The sequence below is a fragment of the Aotus nancymaae genome, unplaced genomic scaffold (genome assembly GCF_030222135.1).
Source record: "Aotus nancymaae isolate 86718 unplaced genomic scaffold, 86718_ANA_hifiasm-v0.15.2.pri h1tg000036l, whole genome shotgun sequence".
Classification (NCBI taxonomy): domain Eukaryota; kingdom Metazoa; phylum Chordata; class Mammalia; order Primates; family Aotidae; genus Aotus; species Aotus nancymaae.
Genome location: NW_026988450.1, coordinates 80,962,293 through 80,973,871, shown reverse-complemented (window position 1 = coordinate 80,973,871; position 11,579 = coordinate 80,962,293). Strand labels below are relative to the sequence as shown.

The following is an 11,579-nucleotide window of genomic DNA, read 5'->3' as shown; positions in this document are numbered from 1 at the left end:
GAGAGACGACAAACAGCAGAGAATTTTCCAGAAGAAAATAGCATGAAGGTAACAGAGGAAAACAAGTGTAGTCCATTTAACATTGGGGCTACATTTAAATAACTTTGAGGATTATGTAAATTGCAAAAGATCCAGATTACAAAGACCTGACATGCTTTGAAATAGGGAGTCACTAGACATTCTAGAGCAGAAAACTAAAATGACAAGAATGGCTGAAGCACATATGCTGGAAAGAGACCATGCACTTGAAAAGCACAGGATTTGAACCTGCCTCTTAGGTCTTATCCAGGATAAGTTTCTAAATGTCTATATCTCAGCACTGTCTAGAAAATGATCATTTTACCTTATTTTATGAACAAATTAGATACTGCAGGTAACATGTAAAATGTATGGAACATACGCAATGCATGGAACAATCTGACAGTGACAATTTTGATGAATTAGAATAAAGGCAAAGTTACGGTTTCAGAGGCCAGTAGTAATATCTTTATGACGTTATTTTATAAAAAATGTTGGACTTTCAGTAGGATTGAGAAGTAAGAAGACAACGTTATCTGTTTTAATGATATGGATATGAGGGACGACTAGGTGTTTGAAACCTGGACTCTTAGGGTAACGTTATTAACGGAGACAGTGAAGTTGGCAGGAGACTTCATTTATTGGAGGGGAAATAGTACGCTTCATTTTGAACATGTGAAATAAGAACATCTGAGAGGAAATAAGACAGTGGAAATAAGATGAGTGTTAGGAAAAGGGGTTTTACCTGAAATTAAAAGAATAATCAAGTTGTTTTTAAAGTACATTACTCTTAAGTTTGGAAATAAGTCAGTAGAAACACAAGTATGAGGAAGTACAAGTTTATCAGTAACACACCAAGAGGGAGCCCTCTCTATCAATGCTCATTCTGTTCTGTCTGGGTGGCAAATAAAACACTGTCTTTTCAAGAAACACTCTCTCTAGTTTATTGCTTCTATTTAAATACATATAGTGATATTTAAAAATACTAAAAGGAAAGAAAATAATCTCATCTGAAACTGTTCACAATGGGTTGACTTCTTAGAAATTAATTCACTCTCTTAAAGAAGAAAAGGTCAGCCCACTAGTTGTGAAAGGCTTCAATCGATTGATATATTCTGTATTAAATGGAAAATATGCATAAAAATAATTTGATTTAAAGATCCAAATTTAAAAACTCAGATTTCCAGTTCATATATATATAAGCAAAGCAAAAATTTCAGTAATCTATTAATGGAATTTTCAATTTGCTGGCTAACAAATAAATTGATCTAATTTTTAGAAACTACAAGAACAAATGTGCATTAATTTAACCCTGTTCACCAGGAATCAAGAGGATGAATGTTACTAGGTACAAAGGATCTTCTGTATTTGTGACAAGAATCTAGGCAACACCATTATTCATAGGTTAAGGATGCTATTTGCTCCATATCTGAAAAAAAGAAGATATAAATTCAATGTCTAGAATGTAGCCATGACAGCAAAAATATTAAAGCCATTATTTTAAAACACAAAGGAAAGAGAATAGTATCAATCATAAAATACAGACATTAGCAAATTTACTCCACACATCGAATACAGGCACTATTTTTTTTACTTTGATATGCAAATTTAAGCAACTACCCCACAATACCACCCCGGCTAAAGCTTTTCATTTATCAGTAAGATCTTTCACAAAGTTAAAGTATGACAAGTAAATACACAGGATTATATTTTCTGTCTGTTGATCTTTGGCACTTTGTCAAGTTGGAGAATCTCAAAAGGCAATAAAAATTTCTGACTGTTTTGCACATTCTTTTAATCTTTACATCAAAATATAAGGCCGCAAAAAGGCAAGCTGAAATTTTAGGATATGTGGAATAGTTTTAATAAAGAGTTTTACATACAGTACCCTTACATATAGAACAATGTGTTTGCAAATTTAAATAATATCTGAATGTACAGTGGCATGTATTCTTATCAAAGATAAATTCAAGTTTACTGTCTATCAGTTCTAAAATGCATTTATACAGATTGTGAGAACTGATAAACAGAATGAGGCATAAAATATTCAAGTGTTATATGTCATCAAATAGCCTCCTCCTAACAGTCTTTTTCCCCTTTTAAAAAAATTTCAAAACCTATACATACATTTTTAATTTTTAAAAACAGTCTGTTAAAAGGTAACATTTCATGTTAACCACCAATTCGTATAGTCTATAGTAATAAAACTAGATATGTGATATAAATATGTGTCGATTATGTACATATGTACGTTGAGTGTTTGTTTAAAACAAGCATACACACTTACGCATACCTGCGTATGTAGCACTGGGGGCGCGTACAACTCACATGAGTACTGGCAGACAGTAGGACCTAGGCTCAAAATCCAGCAAGAGCTAACACAGCAACTTAGTTGCCTTTGGTTTCAGAAATTTGTCCATTTGTGATCAAAGCTAAAAGTTTTGAGTGTGCATGTATTTTTTAAAAATAAAATTCATCTTCAGAAATGAAGCTTTTCCAGTATTCCACTACTAGCAGTTAAAAAAATCCACAGCCACAAATTATTTTGATATTTCTGTCACTCCTCATCCCAGCTGAGGTTATTTACAATTTTTTTTCTGAAGGCAAACACCAAGCATACTCAGGATCAAACTGTACGTTGAGCCTGAATACTGCCATTCAACTATATATATGACATATATAGCATGGGTGATATATAGGTTTTGGATGGACTGATGGCATTATGTAAGACTTAGGGTGAGAGAACTCCCACAATATTTAAAAACCTCTTTCCAGCAGAATCATGATCACTTGGCACATCGGACCCTTCTGCAAGCCAGTTTGTTTTTAATGAGCTTAATGCCTGCAATATATTCCAATTATTTGGTGTTTGTTTTTAAATACATTCATAATGAAGTAAGAATTCCACAACTGTTTTCCCCAGAAGTGAGACTTCTACTGTCAGTTTTCTGTTAAGAACATTCATCAGCCAAGAAACAGCTCATGATCCTATAAAAGTTTAAATATCCTAAACTTCCGTACAGCTGGATCAACTGCTGAGAAGACAGTTCTTACAGCAACCCTGTAGAATTCTCCAGAATTTTAATTTCCTTTACAATTTTGTTTTGGCCAAGTGCTGGTTTATAAATGTAGATCTTTCTATTAAAAACTATATAAATATACCATATTTCTTTCTACAGGTATCTCGAGCTTCATGTAAGCAAGTACTCAAAAATTCTGCCCACTTGAAATCCCTTAGTATAGATTATATTCTACTTCATTGATTCTTGGCATATAACACATTCTCATTTGCAGCTCGCTCATGAATTTGTTTTTAAATTCTAGCTTCCTTGATAAAGCTGTTCTTCATTTTGCTTTCCAAGGTGCCATCCTATTGACATCACGAACCAGTGAATAACCAGACATTACTAGGCTTTTAAATTATCCACTTAGCTGTCATGTGGATAATAAAAATGATTTGACTTAAGAAAGCCACATTCTTTCATTAAGTGTTCACTGTTGTCATACAGAGCAAAGAGTGGCTATCTGCTGTACTTTGCCCATGTCAATTAGGAGCTGTTTTATGTGGCGTTTAAGTTGGGGCAATCTTGCAAGAGGATCTGGTGGCTCCAACTCCCCTGTGAAATCAAGCCAGCTTTCCAGAACTAAAAGAGAGAAGAAAATAAGCAAATCTGAATGACAACTGGACAAACAGTCAGAAAATGATACAATTAGAAAGTTGGAGCTGTGATGGAGATAAGAGTTCACTTGCCTGTCTTTAGAAGGCCAACATACTCAAGCCATTTCCGAGAGGTTTAGCGTGCTGTCTATCCCGCCCCACAGAGTTCAAGTCCCTCCTGGCAATTTTTATCTGTCATTTAAGATAATTTTCCCCTTTAAATATACAGGAAATGTATATTTTTTATATATAAGAGGGAAAAATATACATACACACACACATATACATATATACATACTAACTTCATTTTGAAGGTCCCCTTTTACTCCTAGAATAAGACACAACGGTTCCCTATACTTGCTTAAGCTTTCTATTAGTTTAGACTCACGTCATCTCTACTTTACACAAAACATACTTAATCATTTTTTTTTTAATCCGGAAGTTCTTTTTAACAATGAAAAGGAAGTAGCAATTTCTTGGTATTCTTTCAGTTCTACTATTTTAACACTACTTTTTAAAATACACACAAGCATATTAAAATTCTAGGCAGAATGCAATTGATCTTCTATAGTTTCTATTCATGTTCCCTTTGGAAATCTAACCTAATAATATGAAATAGTGTCAAGATGCATTTTCTTTTCTTCAAAAATCTACTCAAAACATTACATCAGCTCTACAGTTAGCTTACACCCAGATGGAAGATGCTTCTAAAATGGGTTTCCATTTCCTCTTTTCTTTTCTCAAGGGCAGGGGGCAGGAAGGAGTAGGAGCTCTAACTTAACGTAGAGGAGAAATATCACATGCTTATGCCAAATTAAAAAAAAAGTTGGGGTGCAGAATATCATGTATGATGTTAGGAAGAAACAGGAGTCAGAAAGCATTAAGAACAACATGGACTGAAAATCAGGAAATCTAAATTACTCTAGTTTCTCAATTATAAAATAGGGATAGTATCTTTCTGGCCTACTTTTCAGGCCTCCTGTGTGATGGCACAATTTTAAAATATAAAAGAAAACTACTTGAAAATGTGTATGCAAACTTAAGGTTTACCTACTTAACTTTGTAGAAGTTAATTTAACAAGTGCTAACCAAAGTAAAATATTGATTCAAAATATTTTTACACTTCCAACATGCTTATATTCTTTATGTTTACTTCCCAAGAAAACTTAGTTCAATGAAGCTAATAAATTTATTCCATAAGTGATCTATCTTGAGCCTGGCACATAGACAGTATTTAATAAATATCCACCTTAAAAAAATGAAAACAACCTATGATCATACCCAGTCATATTGTTTTAAGTGTAAAAGATCCCAAATATGTCAAATACAATACAAAGGGAGTAATAAAACCCCATCAGTATGGAGAGTATCTGTAGTTTTCATCCCATAATTTAAGATTTTTAAGTAACTTCTTCATAGTAACAATAAACACACTGTAGTAACTATATTTTAGTTCTTTCTTAAATTACCATCAACTTCTTTTTCTATTAGATCCATCCTGCTGGTAACTTCATTCTGCACATTTTCTATGTGTGTAAGGAGATTGAGCTGCCACTGAAGATGGGAGTCTCCTGGGTCTTCGGTGCCCATTTTATCATTATAAACAAATACTGTATTCCCATCAGCTGGATTCTTCTCCAAAGGACCATTGGAAAACAAACACAAAGAATGAGATGAAATGTAGCCATTGAAGTAAAGATACATGACACACCTCAACACTGGTAACAGTGAGATCCAATCTGACCCCTGGGATATCTTTAAAGAAGGACTGGTACATAACCAAATCCCAGCTGGTGGTTCTTAAGAGCAGACGTGTCTACCACCTCCCTCCACCCTGCCTCACATGGTGCTACACAGGCAAAAAAGTCTTCAATAAAAGGAGCTAAATAAATGAAGTCACTAATTCTATTCTGCAATTAGAATACCTGACTAATTTGGACGGGCCTCTTCCTCAATTAATCTTAACTGGTGATGTAAGTGGATGTAAGAGAGAAAAGCAATGATGAAAAGAAATCAAGAGAGTTGCCGAAGACCAGTATAAAGTCTAATTAACTATAGACTGGACTTTACTGTTACAGTACAGTAAACCAATGAGGGGAGGGAAAGGCAAAAACCTTTTAAAAATTTCAAAAGTGCAAACTGCTTCACACACACACAATGTGCATTTAGATGTGCCAGATATAACTCATTTCACACAAGGGATATTAACTAGACAAAATAACTTACCACAAACTTTACGATATGAAATATAAACTTTCCAATTCAGTTAAGTACTTATTTACAGTAACTACTTGTTAAGGAATGCAGAAAAATGAAAAAAAAAAAAAACTAATTTTAAAGTGGCCTCACTAATTGAAAATCAGTACAAAATAAAGGTAACACTTCTAAGATAATCCCAGTGTACAGGAAATAAGTTTATAGATATCCAATACACAAAGATATGTCAGAATTCAGCTTACTGAATAGTGGGATGCATTGACAAATATGCTACAATTTTTTAAAAAGAAAATTAGAGTGCCACCTTTTATCTAACACACATAAAGAGCAAGACAAATCATTACACTCGTATGTACTTTCACATTCTTACACATGGACATTTTCATTTGGAATACAATGTGGTTCATGTTTTAGAGGCATCTAATGTGCTTATACAATTGACTTTTGCTAGAGAAACAGTCTACTGAATTACTACAATTCTGAATTAGGAGATAATTAAATGTTGAAATGGCCAGTGATTTCCTGTAGAGAAATTTTAAAAATCACCTTACTTTAACAAGGTACTGGCGAACTTGGAAATACAAGTAAAATCTGGGAATTCAGTATGTTTTATTTTATAAAATTTTCCTTTGTTGTTCTATCATATTTTCCAAGCAAAGAAAAATGAACCAGTTTTACCTTTTCAGGCATTCCGTGTTCTTTTGCTGAGTATTGTAAATGGTTTTTATTTCTCATGTGGAATTCTTGCTCTTCTTCAAAACTACTAACATCATCATCATCTGAGCTCCCAGGATCTGCGAGAGATTTACAGTCCTGACCAAAACTTTGTGGCTTTTGATAGCTGTGCTCACTTGTTATGTAAGTTCCTTCCATTTTTAGGGGCAAACAAGGTGGCTCTTTATGGTTCTGTACATATTTCTTTTCTTCTCGATTAACTGTGTCTTGCGCTATTTTTTTCTCTAACCCAGCTATTACTTGATCTTGGTCTTTTCGCTTCCCAGAACAAGCCCAGAGATGAAGGTCAGGATGATGTTTATTCCTTAAAACAAAGTTGAGAAAACAGCAGTTCAGAAAAGCAAAACTCCAGTAACAAGCTGAATACAATAATATATTTCAGAACTAGGTCAGGAGTCCTGGGACTCAAGACAAAAGCAAAGGTATTCTTTAAGTTAACTCACTCCAGGATTTCATCCAAAATTTGAATTTTCTCAATTTTAAAGAAATAACGCTCAGAAAAGCACTAACGAACTTAATTGTGTTGACAGTCCATGTCACCATTTAATACATGCATTTCTTTTTCTACTGATTTTTTATTGTCATTTTTTTCATTGTAAAATTTGAAACTTTCATGTGAGCATATTTTAAAAACTTTTATTCAGTCAAAAAGTGATAATTCCTATGAAAAAAATCCTAAATATAAATGCACAGAAAGTAAAAATTTCCTCTCCCATGGCAATCATAAATAACTGAGGTATATAAACTTCTAGACTTTCTATATACCTAAAATTAGTTCTTAAGTGGATGTAAGTATACACATCTTCTTGTGACACAACCAGAACACATACAATCTGCCTTTTTGTACCTAACATGCTATGGGCATCTTGCCATATCATTTCATACAGATAGGTTTCCCTTACTTTAACTCTAGTGGCTGAATAGTTACAAATGTACCGTTCAGCCAACCACTTTCCTACTGTTCTATGTCTGTGTACTTGTGTGTACCTTTGCACACAAGTCAGAATATTTCAGTCAGACAAATTTCTAGATACGGAATTGCTGGATAACATACACATTTTAATTTTGATAGGTACTACCCAAGTGACCTAGAAAGGGATTATACTAATGACAACCCCACCAACAATCTATGATAATGCCCATTTATCTCATCCTCACTGAAGATGTAAGCATGATATTGTACAGTTAATTCTGCAGTAATTAAAATTCTGCAGTAAGTAAAATAGGAATCCAATCATCAGAGCTGAAGTGGAAGGACATTCAGGAGATATAAACCTTTCAAAAGGCTCAGAATGTTTACATATTAATAATTTCCAAATTAGATACATACTGAGTCAAATTAGTTCTCTTCCAATAATACTCAAGTATTGCTTCTGAAATTATAAATTAATATTTTGAATCCCTAGTAATTTAATATTCAGAAAATACTAAAACACTCATATCAGTAAAAGGCATAATAGAAGAAAAGCTGGCACTGTAGTCCAATAGTCCACGGGGTTGAATTCTGCTGGACCATAGAGAAGCCTAGACAAGTTACAAAATCTCTGTCTTTCACTACCCATCTATGAAATGAGGCAGCTTATTATAAGGATTAAATAAAATATCACATGAAAGCACGTGATGTGTAGGACTTTTAATAAATTGTACATAACATATATCATGATTTAAAATATTGACATAAAGAGGGACTATAAGTATATGAAACAGGAATGGTCCAATTATAATCCTTAGCAAAATCAGGAATGCAGAGAAACTCATACTAACATCAAGAAGGAAATCAGGTTTTAAAAAAAGACCTAATACATTAGTCCCTCCCTTAAGTCTTAGCATTTACAAGGCCTTTTAAAAAAGAAACTCATACTCAGGCTTATGATAAACGGAAGCAAATTTTATTCAACAAATAGTTACTGAGTACTTATCCTACACTATCAATTGGAGATAAAATGCTGAATAGGACACAAGCCCTATTTTCAAGGATCCCATGATATAGTAAGGGAAGACAGACATAAAAAAATTAAGTACCAAAGTGCCTGACACCAGTATGCATGGACTTTGCCAAGAAGAACATGGTCAACGCCAGTTGGGCCAACTCCAGTTAATTATAAAAGGCGTCTGCTAGGGGCACTAGTGGTAGAAGCTTATCCTGGTAAAGGCCTAGAGCTATGAAAACGCTTGCTTCATTTAGGGATTATGGTTTGGGATAGCTGGAACATTGGGGGAAAAGCACAGGGAATATGGGAATATGTGGCAACAAAACGGTAGACAGAGTATGTGTCATGGAAGGACTCAGTCCATTGGACAACAGGAAGATGCTCTAGTACATTAAGTTGGAGAATGACAAGCTGATATTGATCTTCTACTAAGCTCACACTGGCAGCAGTACAAAGAATGAACTGATAGAGTACAAGACTAGAGCCAGAGATAATGGACCAGCATGGCAATCGTTCACGTGAAATATAGCAGCCTGGCTGTGACAGTACCAGTGAGAACGGAGAGAGGAACGGACTGAACAATGTTCGCAAATTCCAATGGATAGGATGTGAAGGACACAGGATGGGAAGGCAAGGAGAAGATGAGGCCAAGTTTCTGGCCATGACAAGTACATCCAAATGAAGAAAATCTTGTGAAAAACCAGTGAATCATCCTGTTTTTACTCAAAATGTGGGTTTTTTTACATTTGTTCTTTTAAAGAAGAATTCCAGTCAGGCATTAGGAAGGACTGAAAACAAGCACTTCAAGAATATTCTGATATATTCTTCAGGGAGGTTGAGACTTTTTTAAGAGAAAATCGTATGGGATGACTAACACATTTGGCGCACAGCAGAGAAGTGGATGCTGGTTTGTAGACTCCCTTCATCCCCTCTCAATCAATCTTTATATATATTAAAAAATACTCGCCCTGTTTAGAATCTATTTCATCTTGATAGTGTTCCTGAAGGAGGACACAATGTATAGGGTTCACCACAGCAACTGCACTTAATTTTGCACATGTGGTGAACACACCAAACAATGGGACAGCGGCTAGAATGTGCTGAGTTACTAGATGCTGTATCTACCTTTAACCACACTTACACATTCTAGGAGAATAGGCAGAGAGCACCAACGCATCCAGAGGGTTGTTAATCTTTCCTTGTTTTTAAAAATGAAACTTTATTAAAATATCTGTTCTCGCCTCCAAACTGTTACTCTGGACCATCAAAAGGCCAAGAGTGTTGGTCTGAATTAAAATGTCTGCTGAAGTGTGACCCTCCCTTTGCCGCCCTTCACTTACTTTAGTATTCCAATCTTCAGCTGTAACCCGTGTAGCACTTCTGTAACACCATAGACATCAGCAAGCAGATGATGTGTAGAAACTATCTTTTTGGCATTGAGATGAGAATAATTTTCTTTGAAAAATGATAACCCGCACATTCTCCCATTATTCAACCACTCCTTATCATAACGGTATTTTGCACTCCACCTCTGACCTGTAGATGAAGTTGACATTAAAGTCACAAAGGACCGCACTTACTCAGATTTTTCTTCAACTGCTACCCTACTAACGTTGCTCATTAAGCAAGGTAAGCTCTAGCACCAGGAGCAGATTCAAATGAGTAAGACAGCATTTTGAGGAACTGGTGCAGGAGGAGCTCCTCTACACCTTCAGTGCTCCTGCCCACCAACAAGAAGAAACGCCATGAAGGATGTGGTCGGGTTGGTGGCAGATGACACCTGCAAAGGGAACCTTGAGCATATTGACTTCAATGTTTTTGTAGTTATCACCTGTCCTCTAAAAAGGCTCAAAGGGCTGGATTAAAAACTAGACACGGGCCAGGCATGGTGGCTCACACATGCAATTCCAGCATTTTGGGAGGCCGAAGTGGGTGGATCACCTGAGGTCAGGAGTTCAAGACCAGCCTAATATGGTAAAACCCTATCTCTACTAAAAATATAAAAATTAGCTGGGCATGATGGCGTGTGCCTGTAGTCTCAGGTATATGGGAGGTTGAGGCAGGAGAATTGCTTGAATCCAGGAGGCGGAGGTTGCAGTGAGCCAAGATCGTGCCACTGCACTCCAGCCTGGGTGATAGAGGGACACTCTAGTTCAAAAAACAAAACAAAACAAAACAAAAAAACTAGACAGGGGTTACTTCTCTCATTAACCTTAGTTTTAAATTGGATGAACCATAGAGTTCTACTTGAGTGAATAGGAATCCTTCCCCCATGTCTGTGATTTCACAGAATCCTATGAAATTCCATATCCTCCAGGTTAATACAAATTAGATCTTATTACAATTAGGTATTTATGTGCCTGTGTCCTGTACTATACTACTAGCTAGTTGAAGGCATGGTTTAATCAATGATCTCACCACAGTGGAAAATAGAAGCCATCCAATAAATGCTGCTGAACAAATAACAAATGTCTACATTTGTTATTGAAAGAATACAATGAATAATAAATACTACAAATTTTAGTGAATGAATAAACAAATGTCTACATTCATATGGCTGTGAATAATTCTCTTCCTTCTTACTGTGACTTTTTTGTGACTTACTGTGACTTCTTTCTTTATTTCAAATAGTCATGGGCCCAATTCACCACATGCCTATTATTTGAGAAAACCTAGTTATTTCCTGCCTGGAGGCTCAAGTTAAATTCAACATGCAAAATATGCTATCTTGCTATCTGAAGACCCTCTAGCATAGAGGAAGGCACCAGGTAGACGCATGGTGAACTGAGAATCAAAAGGCACAGGTTTCATCTCAGTCTGCCTCATCAGTAAAATAAAGGCATCACAGGTGGTGTTCTGAGGCCCCACCTGCTCTACAATGAGTCAAACATGCAGAACTGCCAGGTCAGTAGCGTGCAAGGTTAGAACACAGATGCAGATCTACTCCAATTGCCACAAAGAAGCCTAGCTAGAAGAAGAATAGACAGAGGCTAATTCTTCTCCAGGAAGAAGTCATACCT

The 11,579-nt window shown here is 35.6% G+C and overlaps 1 protein-coding gene across 12 annotated transcripts in view; it reads right to left on the bottom strand.

Annotated features, from left to right (window-relative positions):
- Window positions 1-639: 639 nt before the first annotated feature.
- PHF20L1 (PHD finger protein 20 like 1) overlaps window positions 640-11,579 on the bottom strand; it is a 75,585-nt gene continuing 64,645 nt past the window's right edge. For 7 of the 12 annotated variants that reach the window (XM_064384607.1, XM_012462011.3, XM_012462012.3 and 4 more), the window contains 4 exons: window positions 9,900-10,095; window positions 6,572-6,932; window positions 5,146-5,311; window positions 640-3,662 (listed from right to left, as the gene is read on the bottom strand). In XM_064384607.1, coding sequence (XP_064240677.1) covers window positions 3,520-3,662; window positions 5,146-5,311; window positions 6,572-6,932; window positions 9,900-10,095 — 866 coding nt within the window. In that variant the 3' untranslated portion in view covers window positions 640-3,519. Of the gene's footprint in view, window positions 3,663-3,769; window positions 3,869-5,145; window positions 5,312-6,571; window positions 6,933-9,899; window positions 10,096-11,579 lie in introns of all 12 variants that reach the window. The other 5 variants (XM_012462017.3, XM_012462019.3, XM_064384608.1 and 2 more) reach the window with 2 other exon arrangements.